Raw genomic sequence first — 21,937 nt, 5'->3', positions numbered from 1 at the left:
ATACTTACCCATCATTCTTTGCAATATTGCTAATGTTCCTGTTAAAAACAGGTCTATTGTTAAGCTTACCATGCAGTGAAAATTGAAATGTAGTCCATCATTCTAATTCCCTGGCCGTGGGGATGAATTGCTCAGAAAATCTCATCTAAACACACAAGAACACAAGACATAACAACAGGAGGAGGCCACCAGGAACTTCAAGCCTCCCTTACTGTTCAATACGATCATGGCTGATCTATGTCGGCCTCAACTCCTTTTCTGTGCCATTTCTCTATAGCCCTTTATTCCTCTATCAAATATTTATCTACCACTTTAAATATTCCTAATGATTGAGCCCCCACCATGCTTTGCAACAGAGAATTCCAGAGATTCACTACCCCCTGCAAGGAGAAATTTCTATACATCTCAGTTTTAAGTGACCGACCCTTTATCTTGTAGCTATGTCTCCTTCTTTAAGATTCTCCAACTAGTAAAAACATCTCACCATCTACCATGTCAAGCCCCCTGAGGATCTCATGTGTTTGAACAAGATCACCTCTCACACTTCTGAACTCCAAGAAAACAGACCAGGCTATTTAGTCTCTCTTGATAGGACAACCCTCTCAACCCAGGAATTAGTCTGGTGAATCTCCTTTGGACTCCTTTGAATCTCCTGGTGAATCTCCTTTGGACTGCTTTGCATCAATATTTTCCGCCTTCTTTAGGTCTCATTCTAAAAGTGTTCTGCCACTCATTTTCCTTCACTGGGGAGGCAACTTGATCCAAGGCACTTGCCATGCTGAATCAGCATGAGATCATCAGTAGCTATAGACTAGACACTGCAATTACAGATGAAAAGCAGCTATTTAGTTCATTTAACCTGGGCTGGCTCGTTAGCAGTTAATATTCAGTCTAATGTCAAATATTTATAGCCTTGGTCTAGACCTGGACACAAGTTAAATGTAAGAAGAGAGGGAAAACAGCCATCCTTGACATTGAGGCAGCAATTGACTGGATCTGGTAGCAAGGTGTGCCAGCAAAATAGAAATCAAGGGTCTGGATTTTAACTACTGAGTGGGTAAGCTCAAAATCAGGAAACTTTTCAACTCACTGGACCTGCCTTAATAAAAGATACCCTGAAATGTGTGTTGTTTGCTATGAGTGAAATAGGTATGGGATAGAGTCAGGCCCGCCGAAGCCACAGGCAGAGCATAGATCTGGGGTGACACAGTGGCACAGCGACTAGCACTGCTGCCTCTCAGTGCCAGGGACCCGGGTTTGATTCCTGGCTTGGTTGCTGTCTGTGTGGAGTTTGCATGTTCTCCTGTCTCCTGTGTCAGCATGGGTTCCCTCCAGTGCCCTTCCACAGTCTGAAAGATGTGCTGGTTAGATTGATCCAAACAGCCACCAGAACATTGCAACTAGGGGAATTTCACAGTAATTTCATTGCAATGTTAATATAAGCCTTACTTGTGACTAATAAATAAACATTAACTTTAAATAGCCACTGGGGCAGGAGAGTGCAGAGGTGGATTGGTTAGAAGGCCTCCTTTGGCTCTCTGGAACTTCACAGTTGTTTTAGATTTTAAGCCCTCATCTTCCCACTGCCACCCACATCACTCCTCCACCCCCCAATTTCATCCCCCCACAACCTCCTCAAACCCTCCAGGTCAACTTAATGCCAGTTCATGCCCCACCCACCCCATAGCATTTCATATACTCCATTCCAACTTACTGCCACCCATTAACCACAATTAGTCTTCATATACTTAACTCATTCTTTCACCCATCTCCCATTGCTCCTTACAGGATCCATGCCAATTCCAGAATCATTCGCTCAGTATCCACCACCGGCAGACCTCAGCCAGACTACACGGAGATGAAAAAAATAAACTAACAATCTAATACAATTCTCACTCAATAGTGAAAAACTCCCATTCATAAAGCCCATTCAAAGCTTTTAAATCTCATGTAGTTAATTTCTTATAAAATCAAAAACTTCTATTCAGACCAGAAGAGAGACAATTAATCCTTTAATATCTCTTTAAAATGCCAAAACTGTGAACTCAGAATCCCCTGCTGAGATAACTGGTAGTTTTTGAAACTTCAAGTATTTATGATGACATAATGATAGTCCTTGGGGGAAATGGGAAAAAAGATTTTTCTATTGAAAATGCATGATCAGATGTTAAATTTATTTCTAACTTATGCCTATCTATGGAGCCAGTCCAATAGAGGGTTTTTTAAACTCTCAGTGACAGTTGCAGCTTTTTTTAAAGTTTAAAGAGCATGTGATTTAAAATCCTTCAGATCATGACAGTTATACAGACATTTATCATTTACATCTACTCCAATAATTTATGACTCTTACACTAAAAGTTAAGGCCTGTAAGATAGCCAAAATGGGATTCATTTAAACTCAACACTGAGTTCAAATGGTCCTGCTTTGTTCGGATTTCCCTTCTGTGTTACAGTCAGGCCCAGCTCCATGTCCACTACCAGCAAAAACTAGAACTTTTGGAACTGTGGATGGGACTTTGACTTCCAGGTCTCACCCACCATTTTTAAAGGGCCATGGAGTCAATAAAACTTCACAAAAATCCAGCCCAAGAAGTTCAAAGGAAAAACCCCCAAAAGCTGGAGGCATATAACTGATGCAAAGAAATATGCTTTTGAGAGATCAGTCATCACAGCCCCAGATTATATCACAGTAGTTCCTCATAGAAGTGTCCTAGGTCTAATCATTTCCATTTTTTGTTAACGGCCCACCTCAAGTTCAAGTGTGGACTATCCATGGCTGATTCTAAAGTTTTTAGCTTCAATCACAACTCCACTGGTGATTCGAGAGTTTTCTTCAGCTTCAGTCACAACTTCACTAAAAATAAAGCAGTCCATACCAGCCTTCAACAAGGCCTAGGTAATGTTCACTGACAACGGACAGGGATCATATGTGCCATGTAACAACAAGACCAGGATTTAATGCCAATCCCTATTTACCCTGTGAATGTACTTGGTCACTTTAGAGAACAACTAAGAATTAACTACACTGATGAGGGATTGGAGTTACACATGAACCAGACTGGGTAGGACAATAGTTCCTTTCCCGAGAAGACATTAGTGAGCCAGATAGGTTTTTACAACAATCCAACAGCTTCAATCATTTTTTTGTTTTCAAACTGATACCAGTCTTTCATTTCCAGACTTTTCTTTAAAAAAAGAATTTAAATCCTCAAGCAGAGAAGATAGAGAGTGTTCAAATCCTTTCTTCAATTGTTAATCAATGGTTCTGGATTACTGGCCCAGTAACAGGAAGGCTGCCCTGTCACATTATATGATAATGAAAGAGCCCATCACAGCTGAGTCCAAACCAGACATTCATATACATAAATCAGGATCACCAGACAGCAATGAGAAGAAGCAATACATACTTTTTCTGTCTTCACCCTCTCCTTAATTCACAGGCCTCAAGCCAATGTTACCGCCCCTATTGTACCTTTGCTGAGCTCAGTGAAATCAGTACAGACCTGATTTATTTTAATTCCCCTACTTATTCACATGTTGGGGGGAGGCAAGTGACGCTGAGTTCGTCAGTATAGCACATAGAAGCTGCATTAAAAGAAATTAGGGCAAGATTAAAGCAAGCACTCTTAAAACAACCAGAGGGACTGATGTGGAATTGCATTAATTAGGATGCAAAGGAACTATAATTAAGTAACAGGCAAGCACTGTAAAGCACTGGGGAAAGGATTTCAAGATCATAAATCAGATATTGATAGAGGAAGTGCCGGTGGCTCTCAATAAGCTGACCCATCGAAGTGTCTCTGAGACATTTGTTTTTAATCAAATCTTACAGTGACTCACCATTGACATCTGCTCCCGCAGCAGAGGCTTCTCTTCTGTCATTCGTAACTCCTGCAGTCCAGCCATATCCAATCTGTGCCAGTCAAATCCTGAAACATCCACAACATAGAGCAATGTTATCAGACAACAACTGAGACCACTTACTGATCATTTTAGCAAAGCAGCTTTCTTTTTTGAAATCTCATACAGTATTTAGATCTCTGGAGACTGACCCTTTAATATGTGATGCTTGCCCATACTTCCCACCTAGGTGTGCGCTGCAGAAGCCTGCTGTTTTCTCAAGGAGAAAGGGGAAGCTAGTGAATGTTTCCTCCACCGCTCCAACTCCAGAGAGGCTGCCCCAGTTAGCCAGTAGGTGGAACCTGCAGTGTGTTACAGTGACAGAGGCAGCTTGAATGATGCACTGTCCATGTCTTAAAGGGGAAATCATCCTGATGTGCAGTGACTTCATTTAAAGGGAAGGTCAACTGATGCTCTGTCTGTTGCATTTAAAGAGAAATCCACTGTTATACCATTACTCAATTTGAAAGGAAGCATAAGAACATGCAGCACTGGGTTTCCAAAACTGCGACTACAAGGGTCCCTCAGAGGATTGACAAACTCTTTCTACAATCAGAGTTGTGTTTGCACTGTTTTTCCAACATTGACACGATGGATGGGATTTTCCACACAATCCGCCACAGGCAGCCCACCATTCGGCCATGGTGGGGTCTTCTAGCCTCGACGTTGTCAACAGGATTACCCATTGAACCTTGCCGATATGAAACCTACAACGGGGGGTGTGCTGTCGATGGGACTGGAAGATGCCACTAGCATTAACAGCTGAAAAGTTCCAGCTATTGTTTCTGTTACAATACGAATAACACACATTATGGATTCTAAGTCAAAGGGCATCCAGGAGGGCAACAATATTTGCAGTTCTTACAGTTTGAAGAATGTTGATGTGTAATCTGTGCGTTTTAAAACAGGAAGTATACAGACATAAAGATTGTTCCATTTAAAAGCTCTAAAACCATTTAAAGGGAGCATTATATCTAAATAAATTATTCTTTAAACTGGAACCAAGGTCACATTCAGTTTCCTCCATTTAAAAGGAGAAACAGAGTTAATGTTTCAAGTCCAAAATGACTTCTTTGGAAAATTCTGCCAAGTAATGTTAACTCTTCTCTCTCTACAGATGCTGCCAGGCAGGCTGAGTATTTCCAGCATTTATTATTTGTTTCATTTGGGCAATGTCTTTCACGAATTCAGGAAATTCCAAACTTTTCATAGTCAAAGAAGTACTTTTGAAGGGGAGACCCTGCCACAACATTGTGGTCAAATTTTACGTAGCAAGTTTCATAACCATCATTGAAATAAATGGCCACAGTGATGTTGTTTGAGGGAGAAATGTTGATCAGGTCATAGGGAGAACTTCCCCGCTTTTCTTTGAACAATGTCATGGGATCTTTTACATGCGCCTGATGAACCAGACAAGATCTTAGTTCAAACTCCCATCCAAAAGATGGCACCTCTGGAAGTGCATAACTTCCTCCGTAATGCATTAAAATATCAGCTGAAAAAATGTCTTCAAATCCTGGGAAGGAGTTTGAATTCACAACCTGCTGAATCAGGTAACAGTGCACCTAACTACTCAATTCTCCAAGGTTCTCCTGCAACGGAGTTTGCTCAACTCTGCACAAGGCAAGAAATAGATTATCTGATCATTGTCACATTGCTGTTACTGGAGGTGACAGTTTGCAAATTGATTGCTGCATTTCCTAACTTACAACACTGACGACAATTCATAAGTATTTAACTGGCTGCAAACCGGCTTAGTAACACCAGAGATTGGGAAAGGCATGAAATAAACCAAGGTTTTTCAAAGTGGGGATGTTGAAAATGGGCCACCAGGTTCCTGTTTAAAAATACAAGGGATATTTGTGGTTCTTTCCAAAACATGGCAAGATGTTCTATGGTCCTGTTCAAAACATTATGAGATGTGCACAAAACATTGCAACATGTTGTGTGATTCAAAACTGGGATGTTCTGTTTATAGCTCGCATTTTGTAGAAGGCGGTACGACAACGAGGATCTCAAGACTCAGACAATGACATAAACAGCATGAAGAGGAAAAGCTTGGTACTGTCCGATACAATTCAAGTTATGTGTACTTTATGAAAGGAAAAATAAGTAATTTTTAAATGTACTGCATATCCTATTTAGATTGTGACTGCAGCAGCAGCACTACAGCTTGCCTGGTCAGTGGGTCATAAGTGATGCCCGTTTTATAAAAGTGCGTTCCAGGAAAGAAGTTCTAAAACCACTGCTATAAACGCAACAAAAACAGATAATACTGGAAAGTCTCAGCAGGCCTGACAGCATCAGTGGAGACAGCAGAAATAATGGGGGCAATTCTCTCAGAAGTGCTGAATTGGCAGGAAAACTGTTCTAAACCCTGACTGTGCTGTCAGTTCAACTTCTCACCTGAATCTCCGCATTGAAGCGGTTCCATTTGTGAATATCATTAAAAATCCAGACGGGGTGAGGCCTATTCGCACCAGAGTCTGACAGTTCTGGAACTCTGCGCATGTGCAGTGGCCCCAAACTATCAACCCCCTCTTTGCTAGCCAGCCCGGCACCCCCGTAGTGCTGCCCCTTCAGCACCCACAACAATTCCCAAGCTAGTCCCTAACAGCATCAGCGGAGACAGCAGAAATAATGGGGGCAATTCTCCAGATAGTGCCCCGGTGAGCCCCACACCTGAACAGTGAACTGAACAGTGGCGATCCCCCCACCCCCCTCACTTCAGCAGATCTCCCTCTGGGTCAGACCCTCCCGCTGCAGGCCACCCCTCCATAGCCCGCCCCAATCGTTGTTCTCCCTCCATCCCATCACAATGCAGAGAGGCAGCAGGGCACCCCACTCCACCCTCACCAATCACACCTAGGCCCCACCTCATAATAGGCCCTGCCCCCTTGGTACAGCCTGATGCCTGCTGGGCAAAGGTGCCCCTGGGCATGGGCACTTTGCCCTTTGGTCAGTGCCAGGGCACAGGCTGACACTGCCAGGATGCCCATGCCCAGGGGGCACCACCCTCTCAGCACCTGACCCCCTGAAGGGCCCCGATTGCTCCCCCTTCATTCTGGCAGGATCTTCTGCTAGTTCCCCAAATGAGGGGAACGCGTCTGAACCCCGCTGGAATTAAGTACTCCTGGCAGGGTGGGGGATTCAATCGGGTTCTGAAAGGTCCCGAAAATGAACAAATATACATATTTAAAATACATGCAGAAAAGATTTAAATGACTTACCTGCCTTCCTGTCAGTTTCCACCACAGTCTGACCGTTGACTATTTGCCGGATCCGGGAGATGCGCGTGCATTCCCGACACATGCGCAAACCCCTGTTCAAGGCCGCAGACACACGTCTCCCACTGCGACCCAACAGAAAAGTTGCGGGTCGCAATGGGGGAATCTTGGCCAATGTTTCAAGTCTGGATGACTCTTCATCAGAACCCTCTTTCAGACTTGAAAATTTGGGCACGATCTTATGAAAACAATTCTATGTGCAGAAAGAGCAAGGAAACAGGCGCAATTGGTGCAGGTTTTGTCAGCGAGCCGCGAGTCACAATCTTACTAATTTGGTGGAATTCTTTGAGAACATTACATGTGCAGTGGACAATGGGGAACCTAAGGATGTGGTGTATCTGGATTTCCAGAAGGCATTTGACAAGGTGCTCACCAAAGACTGCTATATAAGATAAAGTACACGGTGTTACGAGTAATGTATTAGCATGGACAGAGGACTGATTAACTAACAGAAAGCAAAGAGTGGGGGTGTTTTTCTGGTTGGCAATCAGTGACTAGTGGTGTGCCTCAGGGATCATTGATGGCACCGCAATTGTTTGCAATTTACATAGATGATTTGGAGTTGGGAACCAAGTGTAGTGTGTCAAAATTCGCAGATGACACTAAGATGAGTGGCAGAGTAATGTGTGCAGAGGATGCTAAAAGTCTGCAAAGCGATATAGCTAGTCTAAGTGAGTGGGCGAAGGTCTGGCAGATGGAGTACAATGTTGGTAAATGCGAGGTCATCCATTTTGGTAGGAAGGGCAACAAAATGGACTATTATTTAAATGGTAAAAAATTGCAGCATGCTGCTGTGCAGAGGGACCTGGGAGTCCTTGTGCAGGAATCTCAAGGAATTGGATGCAGGTACGGCAGGTAATTAAGGTGGCAAATGGAATTTTGTCCTTCATTGCTAGAGGGATGGAGTTTAAAAACAGTGAGGTTATGTTGCAACTGTATAAGGTGAGGCCACACCTGCAGCGCAGTGTACTGTTTTGGTCTCCTTACTTGAAAGGATACACTGGCACTGGAGAGGGTGCAGAGGAGATTTACTAGATTGAGAAGGTTGGCTTATGAGGAGAGACTGAGTAGACTGGGGCTATCCTCATTGGAATTCAGAAGAATGAGGGGAGATCTTTTAGAAGCATACAAGATTACGAAGGAAATAATGAGATAGAAGCAGGGAAGTTGTTTCCACTGGCGAATGAAACTAGAATTAGGGGGCATAGCTGCCTCAAAATAAAGGGAAGCAGATTTAGGACTGAGTTGAGGAGGAACTTTTTCACAAAGGGTTGTGAACCTGTGGAATTCCCTGCCCAGTGAAGCAGTTGAGGCTACGTCTTTGAATATTTTTAAGGCAAGGATAGATACATTTTTGAACAGTAAAGGAATTAAGGTGAGCAGGCGGGTAAGTGGAGCTGAGTCCACAAAAAGATCAGCCATGGCCTCATTGAATGGCAGAGTAGGCTCAAGGGGCCAGATGGCCTATTCCTGCTCCTAGTTCTTATGTTATGTCCTTACGTCATTCAGTGCAAAAAACTTATATGCGATTCTCACCAGAAAGAGGGGGCCAAGCCGAAGCTCACCAAGGACACTGGCTGCAAAGTGCTAGGGTCACCCTTGCACAGGGCACTGATCTCCTGCAACCTCCCTGCTGTGGACAGCACCCTCTCTGCCCCCACCCCCCCCCCCCCCCCCACCGTCGCTCCCCCCCACTCAGGCGATCGCTTCCTGTGCCATTCCCTTCTCCCCACCTACCAATCACTCCATGGGAAATCAGTACACCTGTGCAATGGCTGAGATTTTCCAGAATTTTCTGTTTTTGTTTCAGATTCCAGCATTTGCAGTAATTTGCTTTTATTTTATGATATGAATGCACATTCTTTATTCAATGCATGCAAGGCTATATGTTCCCTGATAGTGTAAACATGTTTTAAGCATAAAATCAATTTTTACTATTCGTAAACCAGGAAATATTTAATTGCACAGTTCTGTTAGAAGCAAGTAATACTATCAAAAACTGAGTTCAAACAAATACTGAATTTGTTCCAATTCCAGTTCATCACGTGAGTTTTTGATGGCATTAGCCGTATCTGAAACATTGTGATTAGGAGAATCATAACAATTAAGTCCAGGACAATATTATTTCCAGGCCCTTTCCTTTCAGTGAATTGAGATGATTTAGTTTGCATGGGTTGTGAATGATGCAAGTAATTCACATCGAGAAGCCAAAGCAGTGGTGCTTATTGTGTCACCAAGCTTATATAGGGTCAAACTAAGGACTATTTTTGTACTCAAACATTTCCTTCAATGTGCTGTTGATAACCTGAATGATGTGCAAACCATCGACATAACAACAACTAATTATCACTGGCCTGCAAGTGGCCATAGAAAATGATCTTGCCCTTTAATTTATTTCACTGCTTTAAGCTCTGGAACTCATCTGACATCCTGCTGCTCAGTTTTCAATGTTGAAGTCAAAATCATACGTCTTAACTTCAGTTCCACCCCTGGCCTACTTAGAAGACAAGATTAGATAAGACTTTGATTTATGCCAATATTTTGCAACTTTCAGCATTTAGGATCCAAAATCTCTGAAACAGAGCTGAGCACACGCCAACACAACACTTGGGTTTGGTTTCCTGTGTGCCAGGCCACATGGCAGTAGGATGTGGATTTAACAACTCATGACAACAGACAAGGCAACACAACACTCAAAGGCAATGCAGCACAAAACGAGACAAGAGATTTCAACTGCAGAAATGCTTTAGCTAGATACGAATCTAAAGGTTGGAAAGTGTGTTGGGACATGAGCAAAGTAGGAGGCTACTCAGATTGATCACTTTGAGTGCCTATTGCCTGGCACGACTAGGTGGAATGAGGGTGTTTTACCAGAAGGGGACTCTGAAGTAGATTACTCGCAGTCTCCTGCTCAGAATATCCTCTTCATGGACCAGCATTCATTTGCTCTGTAGGATGCTATCTATGGTCAGAGAGCATACTTAAAGGGAGTGCAACTTTCAGAGGTACTGTTTTTCAGATAAGATATTGGACAGAGACAATTTTTCCTCACAGATGGACATAAAATATATGGCAACATTATCATGAAGAAAAGCAGCAGAGTTTTCTCCAATGTTTTGTTGAACATACATTCCAAGATCAACATCTAAAACAGATTTAACAAAAGCAAAGCACAATGGATGCTGGTAATCTAAAATGAAAACACAAAATACCGCAAGTGCTCAGCAGGCCAGATGACATCTGTGGAAAATAAAACAGAGTTAATGGTTCACGTCTGTCACTGCTTCTCATGTACCTAAATCTCTACACAAGTACTTCAGCATAAGAATGAAACACTATACACTAGTGTGATTTCAAGCTGCCCTCTCATCAGAGAGATGAAAGGTCACTGAAATGTTAACTATTTCTCTCTCCACAGATGTTGCCAGAAATGGCGGAGTATTTCTGGCATTTTCTGTTTTTATCCAAGGCAGGTTATCTGATCATTATTACATTGCTGCTTATGAAACATTATTATTCACAAAATTGGCTGCCATATTCCTATATTAGTGACAACACTTTAAAGTGTATTTCATTGGTTGTAAAGTGCTTTGGAACATCTTGGTCTAAATGCAACTTCTTTCTTGTTCCAGGATGTATTTACACACTTAAGGTTTCTCTTGTCCCAAGAACAAAAGGTCCACTAGTGTGAGTTCAACTTGCCCTCTCCGTCAGCAGCAACATTTTGCCAGGACATGTAGTAATCTAGGTTTTGTTGTCCCCAGCTTGGGCTACAGGTGAAGGCGCCGAAAGTATGCCATGTATTTTCAGGACAAGGAGGAAGAGAAAAGCAAATAGAAAGTCACTTAGACAATGCTGTCACAGCGCCCAGTGACCAGTTTCAGAACAGTGGCAGTGGTGACATGAGGCAATGGATCAGTGAGGAGTGACAAAGCTAGTGGTTGAATAGCTCACTGACCATCCCCAAAGTGGTGGTATATTGAGATGATGTCCTGATTGTCATTTGTGACAATCTTTGGGAATTCTCCGTAACAACTTTTCCAGTGTATTGAAAACTAGCACAGATTGACAAGACAGCAAATGACAAAAGTGTGCACAGCAAGATCCCACAAATCAGTTTCAATGGTATCAGCTAAAGGATAAATGTTACTTTAGAGATGAATGTAAGCTACAACCTTAGGAGAACTCACTGTGTCCTCCAAATGTATCCTGAAATGTTTTACACCCATATAACTAGGTATGATGTGGAGATGTTGGCGATGGGCTGGGGTGAGCATATTAAGAAGCCTCACAACACCAGTTTAAAGTCTAACAGGTTTATTTGGAATCAAGGGCTTCTGGCCAAACAATGTAAGCCACACATCTTTGGACAGTAGGAGCAAACTGGAGCACCCAAAGGAAACCCATGCAGAACACAGGGAGAACATACAAACTCCACACAGACAGTGACCCAAGGCCAGATTTGAACGCAGGACCCTGGCACAGTGAGGCAGTAGTGCTAACCACTGTGCCATACAATTCCTATGTTTCTGTGCCTAATAATTCCTATGTTCTTAAGAATGACTTCAGTTCTGTCACATTCCTGGATGCAGGCACTCCCTTAATAACTTTCATTTTATCTGCGAGCGGCTGCAACCTCTTTGCATTCACTTTGAAATTGAGGTATGTAACTTCATCAGTTTGAAAAGTACATTTCTCATGTTTCAAATATATGCCAACTTCCTTAAGCCTCTTAAGGACCTCTTCCATGTTTGCACCATATTCTTAAGAACATGCATCACATGGATCATTACCCCATTCCGAGCAAGGATAGAGGACCTCTTGCTAAGTTAGTAGTGGGTCTCAATTATAGAACTAAGTCATGCTTATCAGCAGCTGTGACAGGAAGAAGGCTCCAGAAAGTTAGTCACAATAATTAGCTATAAGGGGTTATATTAGTACACCTGATTGTCATTTGATGTCTCATTTTCCTCTTTGATTCTTCGTTCTGCGTATTTGGCTGTCTGCATCTCTCAGATTCCATTACTTTAGAAATAGGCATGTGTTTATCTACACTGATCTCCCAGTCATCTAAGTAAGCTGTTTCTCACTAATAGGGCAATTTAAGTCTAGTTCTGTCTAGATGTCTGCTAATCACATTACTCAGAAAGTCACATCTTTCGAATGTTGGGTACTGCTGTGGCTTGGCAGATTTCTACCTTTGTTAAACTGGTCACATCATATCACACCTTGTTAATTTCTTATTGCTGCTGTTACTAGGCAGATCCATGGCACATCTACCTTTTTTAAGAATGAAATGTCTTTACAAACTCACTGGTTATATTGTCTGCTTCCAGATAAGATCAAGTCTGATCAAGAGACATTTTCTTTGCAGCCTTATTGCTTTCAATAACACATTCTCCCTTAATTTCACATGGCCCTCACTCTAGTTGTGTTTAAAATGTCAAAATTCCCTACACTCTAGGAATTAAGCTTTTTAGGATCCCAAATGAGCTCCCAATTTTCTGTCATGAACCTCAGTGATTTTACCTGCAACTTGAAACACCGGTTAATGGTGGTGTATAGTTTTGCTTTTGGGGCAGCACAGTAGTTAGCACTGCTGCTTCACAGCACCAGGGACCTGGGTTTGATTGGTCATATTCTCCGTGTCTGCATGGGTTTCCTTTGGGTGCTCCGTTTTTCTCCCACAGTCCAAAGATGTGCAGGTTAGGTTGATTGGCCATGCTAAATTGCTCCTTACTGTCCTGAGATATTTATGTTAAAAGGGATTAGAAGGATAAATATGTGGGGTTTCAAGGATAGGGCCTAGGTGGGATTGTTGTCGGTTCAAACTCGATGAGCCAAATGGCCTCCTTCTGCACTGTAGGGTTTCTATGATTGTATGAATGGCGTGAGAAGTCACATGAAGCCCCAGTGGAAAAAAAATCCAGTCATTGTATTTAGTAAATTAAGGAAAAGACAAATACACACAAACATAACTGCAATACTCAAAGACAATTAAGCATATGACTCTAGAAATGAGCATGTATATATTTCTGCTAATCAGTCAGTCATCTAGGTAAGCTGTTTCCTACTAAATGAACAAGATGCTGGCTGAAACAAGGGGTAATTTCTGCAGAAACTGTGTGCCTGATTCTCCCAAAATGACCTGCAACTTTTCTGGTTGGTAGAATTGTGTTGTCAGCCTTTCTCCTGGATTTACATCTCCCAGAGTCGGAGGACAGTTGGAATCCAGACCATGCTGGAAACCAGCAGGAAGACAGATAAGCGATTTGAATCTTTTTTTAAAATATGTTTTACATATCATTATTGGGAATTGCTGGGCCCGATTGAATCTCTCACCCTACCAGGTGTATCTCATTCTGGTGGGGTTTAGAGTAGCTCCCCACTTCGGGGAACAAGCGGGAAACAGCGCCAGAATGAAGGGGAGGCAATTGTGGCCCACCCAGCAGGACCAGGCAGCGGGGGGGAAGAGGGGCGGTGCCCCCTGGGCATTGACACCCTGGCAGTGGCAGCCAGCACCCCTGGCACTGACCAGCAGGCATCAGGCAGTGCCAAGAGGGTGAGGCGTTTTGTAGGTAGGGCCTAGGGGTAATTGGTGGGGTTGGGAGGGTCCCGCTGCCACTGCATGGGGATAGATCTAGGCTGGATGGAGGCCAGCGATCGGGGCGGGCTGAGGGGGATGGTCTGCCGGGGGAAGGGGGTGTCTTGCCTCCCGTGAGGGAGTTGATGGGGGGAGGGGGGAGGGTGTCAGCAGGAAAGGGTGGTGATCCGCTGGAGTGAAAGTGTTGGGGGATCGCCACTGTTTTGGGGGAATGGGGAAGATGGGCTGGACATCAGGGTGCTCCAGGGCAGGGGGTAGCGGGGGAGGGTCAGGGCTGGCCCGGGAATTGTTGTGCGGGGGTCACGATTGGGCTGTGGGAGGGGAGCACTGCAAGGGTCCCAGGCTGGCCAGCAAACAGAGAGACTGACAGATTGGAGCCACTGAACAGGCGCAAGAGTTCCGGAGCTGTCAGACTCCACCCCCACTCCCCCGGGCTTTTAATGATATTCCCGATTGTAACCTCTACATTGCACAGAGTGGGGAAATTCAGGTCTGAAGCTGCACTGAAAAAACAAACAAACAAACAAACAAACAAACAAACAGTCGTGATCTACAACAGTTTTCTCACCAACTCAGCACTTGTGGGAGAATCGGCCTTGTGTGTGTTTTGTGATTTGCTTTATACAACCTTAGTTAGGCCGCACTTGGAATATGGTGTTCAATTCTGGTCACCACATTACCAGGAGGATGTGGAGGCTTTGGAGAGGGTACAGAAAAGATTTACCATAGTGTTGCCTGTATGGAGGGCATTAGCTATGAGGAGAGGTTGGAGAAACTTGGTTTGTTCTCACTGGAGTGACGAAGTTTGAGGGGAGACCAGATAGAAGTCTACAAGAAAATGAGAGGCATGGATAGAGTGGATAGTCAGAAGCTTTTTCTCAGGGTGTAGGGTGCACAGGTTTAAAGGTGCAAGGAGCAAGGTTTAAAGGAGATATACGAGGCAGACTTTTTTTTTTACACGGAAAGTGATGGGTGCCTGGAACTCATTGCCAGGGCAGGTAGTGGAAGTGGATACAGTAGTGACTTTTAAGGGGTATCTTAACAAGTGCATGTATGAGATGGGAATAGAGGGATATGGTCCCGGGAGGGTAGGGGGTTTTAGTTAAGTTGGGCAGCATGGTCGGTGGAGGCTTGAAGGGCTGAAGGGCCTGTACCTGTGCTGTAATTTTCTTTGCTCTTTTAATTGTTTTTAAACATTGTAGTCCTAGTCATCTGCATTTGTCTTTTCTTTAATTAATAAATAGTCTTTAACATGTTATATGATGACTGAACTGATTCTTCTCACTGGGCTTTCACATGATTGCTCACAACATTCCTAAAGCATAACTATATACCACCACGAACTGATATTTCAAGTTGGAACGCCCTAGCAGGTAACATTAGCATGGTTTGTGACAAGATACACAATAAAAATTTATTATCCTGCTGAATAAACAGTAATGCCACGAAGTTAAAGGAAAGCTTCTAAATGGAATAAAGAACTCCATTCAATTACACAATGAATAAATCTTACCCTTCTGAGTAAATAGGAGCAAAACACTAGTGCAAAACCTATCCTCTGTTTAATGAATTGTCTATGAGAGAGTAACATTGCTCTTCTTAATAATTCAATGATCAATCTTCATATGACTGAACAAACTACTCTACAATTAATTGGTAACTTTTATCCAGCTGAATAAACAGCAATCTAGTAAAGTTATATCATACATAACCTTTAACCTGTAAAATAAACAGAAACCTCAGTTTAGTGAGGAATTCCTATCCTAAATAACTACTTTACAGAGTGACACAATCAGTAATTTTACCCTGCCAAATGAAACCTATGGTATGATTTCATTCAACAATTCTCTGACCTTTTCGTGCTAGCAGGGTTGTGAAGAAAGGAAGGGGAGTGGAAATAATCATATAGTTTACCTGGTGAGTATTTAGAACATGGAACATATTACTGCTAGGAGTAGTTGAGATGTGTAACAATGTATTTTAGGGAAATTTGTTAAGCATATGATGGAGAAAAGAATAGAAATGTATGTTAATGAAGTAAGCAAAGGTTCATGTTGAAAATAAATACTGATGTAGACCTGTTTGGCCAAGTGCCCTATTTCTTTACTATAAATTCTATGTAACTTTTACAAGCTGTGAATTGTACAATGGAGTGACAGCTGTATGTTGAATACCACGATCCTCCACTTAGACAGTTACTGATATGAACAGGAATAGGCCATTCAGACCATGAGTTGTTCCGCCATTTAATTACATTATGACTGATCTGCATTGTAACAAAATATCCTACCTTGGTCTGTAATCCTGAATACCTTTAACATAAAGCAATCAACATCACTTTTGAAATGTTCTAATTCCTACTGTGGATGTTTTTATACTGTGGATTTGTGCCAAAATATGCAACAGTTTAAGGCCATTTAAACTAATTTTAGGCAGTACCCTTACACAGGCAGAGTCAGAGGAATCCTATATAATACCAGTCACTACTCCAAAAGTTAATTGTGGGATGCATTGAGATGCTTCAGCACGATAAGGTCCAATTTAGTAGTTGTAGTATTTTATTCATCTCGCTGTCAGGGCTGCATTTGTACCCTTAATCCCATAGCCTGAAGACCAACACTGCATCCATTTGACAAGAATTAGTCCAAATCAGATTGCAGGTTTAGTCAAAACCATTACATTCGCTCTAAATCATAGTAGACAGAGTACAGTGGCCTGCCACCAGAGTAGGATTATAGATGCACTAATCTATCAAGCTCAGCCATGTGTTGTGAGAAATTAAGGACCTGAATGAGCTCCCACCACCCCCCACACTCCAGACATGAAGAAATTATACCTAAACTGTACTTACAAGTCTCTTAGCTGCCAAACTTAATGCAAGAAGCTTGAACAGAGGGTTGGTAGTCAGTAATTAACCCTCCAGCTTAGCTGCATATGTTTGCTCCAGAGGAAGTCAAGAAAGGGGAATAAATTATTTAAAACCAAGGAACCGCAAACTCAGCAAAAAATTTGGTACAGTGGTCTAACCCTCAACTTATCCTGCACAGTAAAGCTAATCAATATTCACATTAATATCACAACACATTAATACTCCATGAACACCATTGTATTGACAACAAGACTTGGTACAACCTAGAACTGGGACAAAAGCCAACAGAAAATGAAACAAAACTCAGAAACAACTCATACTAAGTATCTCTTCCAAGAACAGATACTAGAGGGATTATTCAAAGCAACAGTCTAAAAATCAGAATTGGCCAGGGTGGCATTCGGGGACAGTGACAATGAGGACATTTGGGGTGTTGATGGGGTGATGGCAATTGGGGCCATGGGGGGTAGGGGCGAATGACCAGGGTGGCAAACAGGGGAAGGGATGTGGGGGAGTGACAGATCTTCCAGTACACAGCATACACACTATACACAATGCACTGGCGAATTGGGGCTTCTGCGCAATGGTGCTCCTACAGCTCAGCATGCAGCTTCCCAGGATGAATAGGCTCCACCCCATGCTGCTGAGAATCACACTTGGACTCTTTTTCTAAGTGCTGTACGATTGTGTTTGGGGCTCACTCATAAAATGGGCCCGATTCTCTCCCGTTTTCACGCTCATTTGCCACTTCAAATTTATTTGGCAAGATCATTTTCATAATTTTCTCTACTCTTATTCTGGCTGGTGTCCAACATTCATGGTCTTGACCTTGTAATTAGGTTGCACAGCTTTTAAAAATTTGATCAATTCTGATTATACACTAGTCTGTTCCTAAACAAATGAAAACATTCAAACAGACCATTCCACATGGCATTTACTCAAACCCTCCCCTCCCCACCCCCACCTCAAACAAATAATTCTTCTCTTTCCCCCCTTTCGCTTCACTTACTTCTCCAAATTAATCATGAATATTGATAGCTTCTGTCTTAGCCACTATCCCTGGAAGTGAATTCCACAGCTTCATCGAAGAAATTTATCCAGCTCTACATTTAATTTTGTCTCAAAGACCTTTCATTCTTGATTCCTTAAGCACTGACAGTGGTCTATGTCCCATGTTTATAACCATAAACATTTATTTCATAGTATTGTCAAATCTGCATTGTGCTAATAAAAAAGAACGCATATTTTTAACTTTTGTCATTTATATCCTCATAAAACACAGCATTCTACTGCACCTACTTTATAGCATTTTTAAAGATTAACTGTACTTTCTCTAGGATGGAGCCCCAACATTCTCAATGCTCTAATAAAGTTTTGAACTGAGGTAAATTCTTCCCATTTGGCTTTTACTTTTAAATGCCAAGACAAATTTACTTATTTTTAAGCCTCATCAACCTCAGGTTCTGCTGTTAATGTCTTCTTTCCTATTTATCTTGTTTCCATTCTTTGTGGTCTTTGTTTAAATTCTTGCCATGACATAAATTTGCAAGATCTGAAATATAGCAGTGGAAATTCTTTGCTTTTCTGCATTCTCTTGTTTCTAATTGGTGAGGCCGCAGCTGGAGTAGTGTGTGCAGTTTTGGGCGCCGTACTTACGCAAGGATATTTTGGCCTTGGAGGGAGTGCAGAGGAGGTTTACTAGGCTGATGCCGGAGCTGAGGGGGTTGAGCTATGAGGAGAGGCTGAATAAATTAGGCTTGTACTCATTAGAGTTTAGAAGAATGAGGGGTGATCTCATTGAGACGTATAAGATGATGAATGGGATGGATAGGATAGAGGTGGAGAGACTCTTCCCGCTCAGAAAGGATAGTAGGACTAGGGGGCACAGCCTCAAGATAAAGGGGGGGCGGTTTAGAACGGAGTCGAGGAGGAACTTCTTCACTCAAAGGGTGGTGAATCTCTGGAATTCTCTGCCCGTTGAAGTGGTGGAGGCTACCTCGCTAAATATTTTTAAGACGCGGGTTGATGGGTTTTTGATAAGAGAGGGGATTGAGGGTTATGGGGAGAGGGCAGGAGTGTGGAGCTGAGCCAAGACAGATCAGCCATGATCTTATTGAATGGCGGGGCAGGCTCGAAGGGCTAGTTGGCCTACTCCTGCTCCTATTTCTTATGTTCTTATGTTCTAATACATCTTCTATCTCTTCTTTCCAGAACAATTATTTGCTATGCATATTTTCATGCTGTATGATCTGCAGTGCCTCATTCACTTCTGCAGATGGTTTCTTGTTGAGGCCATCAATTCCATTTTCCCTTCTGGCTGCATTCCTCACTTCAGCATTTGTCATCAGTCTTTAATGGAAACCTTTTCCATGTCTGTTCCCATTTTTGTTTCGGATGTGTCAACATTTCTATCCAATCACAGACTTCTCAGACTATACTCGACATAGAGCACTCATGGAGAAGAACCTTTAGCCAAAATATTCTGCTTTTCCTCCATTCACTCCTCCTCATGTCCATGTTGTTTTAAAATGATTCATTAGGATGACCCATATTTTGCTTCAGTATCAAGATCAAAAGGATAGTAAAATAAAGCAGACTGTTCAACAAAAAGGAAGTTATAGCACATTTTGATAACAATGTTGCCTGCCTATAAAGGCTACTAATTTCTGAATTCCAACTTTACCTCCCTGAAAATTTGCAATCAGAATAGAAGGTTAAATGTCTCATATTTGTCCACTTGATGCATTTCTGCTGTCCCATTTTTAGCCTTGATTACAAGATTCTATGACATCCCACATGTATCTTAATGTCAGCTATACTATATGTGTGCACACACATCAGGTCAAAGATACAGTGTGGCAGTGTGAGGAATGTCTGCATTTCTGTTCTCACTTCTACATGCATAATTTACCCTCATCTGCTGCAGTAACATTTACAATGTGAATTCAGTTACCAGCCCCTAATGATGCATGCTGTAAATGGAAGGTAATCCAGCACAACAGAGGAGTTACTATCAAACAGCAGGGCAAACTATATCCAAAATAACTACAACAAATGAAACTTCAGAGCTCTAAAGTAATTCTAGAAACAATTTAAAATGACAAGGACAATAGCAATACATAGTCTTAATAATAAAATGTTTCAGAAACAATTGTTAACATCATTACCCTTATCCCCTTTCTTCCACCCACTCCTTAAGTTGCTTAACTGCTTGCTGGGACAGGGACTAGCTGTCTCCTGTTCATTGCACAAGTGGGAAATTTTAATTAGCCTTTTAGCTAAGATCAACCGTTCGATCAAGCACAAGATGGGATGCAACGCCTTATATTGGGTCAGCTTGGATCTTGTTTGTTTCTCTTAAGGGGACCATGAATTGGATTCAATTGGAATTTGAATTTTTTCTGGAGCAAGGAATGGATTTGGGTTTGCTTGGTCCATTCTGAGCATTGATTTTGTAACTTTAAGAATGGAGTAAAATATGTTAAAAAAATTCCTTTTGGCTCTCAAACAAACGCAAAGATCTACATTGGCTAAAGTCTCTGCACCACTACACACTTCAGTTGAAGCAGTTGCAGGGGTGAAAAAATGTTCACAAACCTCCTTGTGGAATGTGCCTTTACAAATAAGTCTGCGGAGAGATATTTGTCAAGGTTCATCCCGAACAACTCAATGAAGCAGGACTTTGTGCTCTACAGGCTGTTCCCCGGGATGCAAACTGAAACAAACACCAAATGCTGCTGGGAGCTCGTCAACTCAGTGAAAGACACTCTTTGGTCTGCCCGAAACTTGTTGACCTTCCAGTACAAAGAACTGTCCTCAACTGTGTGTTGCAGACTGGCATATTCAAGGACTATGTGATGCACTCAATCTTGGGGCAGCAATTACCAAGGTGCAATGGGGAAAGGCCACGCTGTAAGGCCTTTCAATCAATTGACTTTGAAGGTGGTAACTTTGCAAAACCCCTCAGATTGTGTGCTTAATCCTAACTGTATCAGCTCAGAGTGCAACATGACTAATGTCCATAAATTGAAGATAATTGTACTTTCTGAAATGAAAATATTGAAATGCCTGTAATGTTCTCATTACTGAATTGAAACGCCTCAGAGTGCATCTTGATGTCTGGAGAAAATGTGAATATCATTGCACTTTCCTGTTTTGACAATTTGAAATGTTTTGTTACATATCTTTCAGCTATTTTATGAATAAAGTATATTTTCGCAAAAGAAATCCTGTTCTTGCCTAACCACCACAATTTAGTGGTTAATGTCCCCCCAGACTGTGGAAGCAAAATCATAGCCAGTCCCAAGCTTTTATTGAACACCTCCCGGAGACTGAAGTTATTATACTACACTCACATTTCAGGTAATACAATTAAAAGTCTTCTAAATACACACAAACTAATGTGTGTCCTAACTCGAACTTCTTAAATTCTATTCATTCTTAGAAAATTGATCCAAAACAATCAAAAATAGACGTTAGGACTTAGAGGCTAGAGGTCACCTCCAGCGTGGAACACTTCTAACCCGAAGCTAAGAGGAATATGAAGTTGAATACTAAAATCTGCCTGCTCTTCAACTCAGCTGATTAGAAAGAAAAACGAGGCGGCAGCAATAAGCAGATCACTGGAATTGGTGCACGGACCCCAACTCTGCTGCAAATAAATACCTTAGTTCCGCAGGAATTTCCGCCCACTTCGACCCGATTTGTCCCGGGTTGGGATCCCGGTTCCAGACTACCTGTGTGGGAATGGAAACTGTCCCCACTCTATTCAGCGCTGTCAGTCTCTCTGCAGAAAGAGGCTTCCAGTTGCTGGCCACTCACTCGCTAGAGTGACAGCCCTGTTTCACTGACCCGGGACACAGCGGGAAAAACAAGGAGACACCCACTCCTACAACATCGCTGCCAGACTCCGGCGATGCTCAGATCCAGCCTCCAATAGTCACCCAGCATCCCCACTTATGGCAGAACATTCACTGCCACTCGATTCAGCAGCACTCAGATACACCAATGACTGACAGTCATTCTGGGGAACAAATGGACCGTGGGGCGGGGAAAGCATTAGGAGATTTGAAATGAGTTAACACGTTGCTTGTACTCAGAAATCGATGACAAAACAGACAGAAGCAAATACAGACCCATCAGTCCAACTCAATATAAAGTAATAACATTGATTGTCTAGTGTGAGCCTACGCTGCGATGACCCAGTTAATGGCTTGTTCTCTGATCAGTAAAATGTGATCCGTGCCAATATGTCACTAAGTGGATTGGCTTCGAATG

The 21,937-nt window shown here is 42.4% G+C and overlaps 1 protein-coding gene across 4 annotated transcripts in view; it reads right to left on the bottom strand.

Annotated features, from left to right (window-relative positions):
* Positions 1 to 21,629, bottom strand: part of ndrg4 (NDRG family member 4) — a 167,067-nt gene extending 145,438 nt beyond the window's left edge. Inside the window, exons 1-2 of one of the 4 annotated variants that reach the window (XM_080187193.1) lie at positions 21,326 to 21,629; positions 3,841 to 3,929 (exon numbers count right to left, since the gene is read on the bottom strand). In XM_080187193.1, the coding sequence (XP_080043319.1) occupies positions 3,841 to 3,906 (66 nt within the window). In that variant the 5' untranslated portion in view covers positions 3,907 to 3,929; positions 21,326 to 21,629. Of the gene's footprint in view, positions 1 to 3,840; positions 3,930 to 4,052; positions 4,158 to 21,325 lie in introns of those variants that run through there. The other 3 variants (XM_080187190.1, XM_080187191.1, XM_080187192.1) reach the window with 3 other exon arrangements.
* Positions 21,630 to 21,937: the final 308 nt, after the last annotated feature.

Source organism: Carcharhinus amblyrhynchos, chromosome 4 (genome assembly GCF_965287045.1).
Source record: "Carcharhinus amblyrhynchos chromosome 4, sCarAmb.v2.hapA, whole genome shotgun sequence".
NCBI classification, from domain to species: domain Eukaryota; kingdom Metazoa; phylum Chordata; class Chondrichthyes; order Carcharhiniformes; family Carcharhinidae; genus Carcharhinus; species Carcharhinus amblyrhynchos.
The sequence above is the reverse complement of the archived record's forward strand: the minus strand, read 5'-3'. Positions and strand labels throughout refer to the sequence as shown.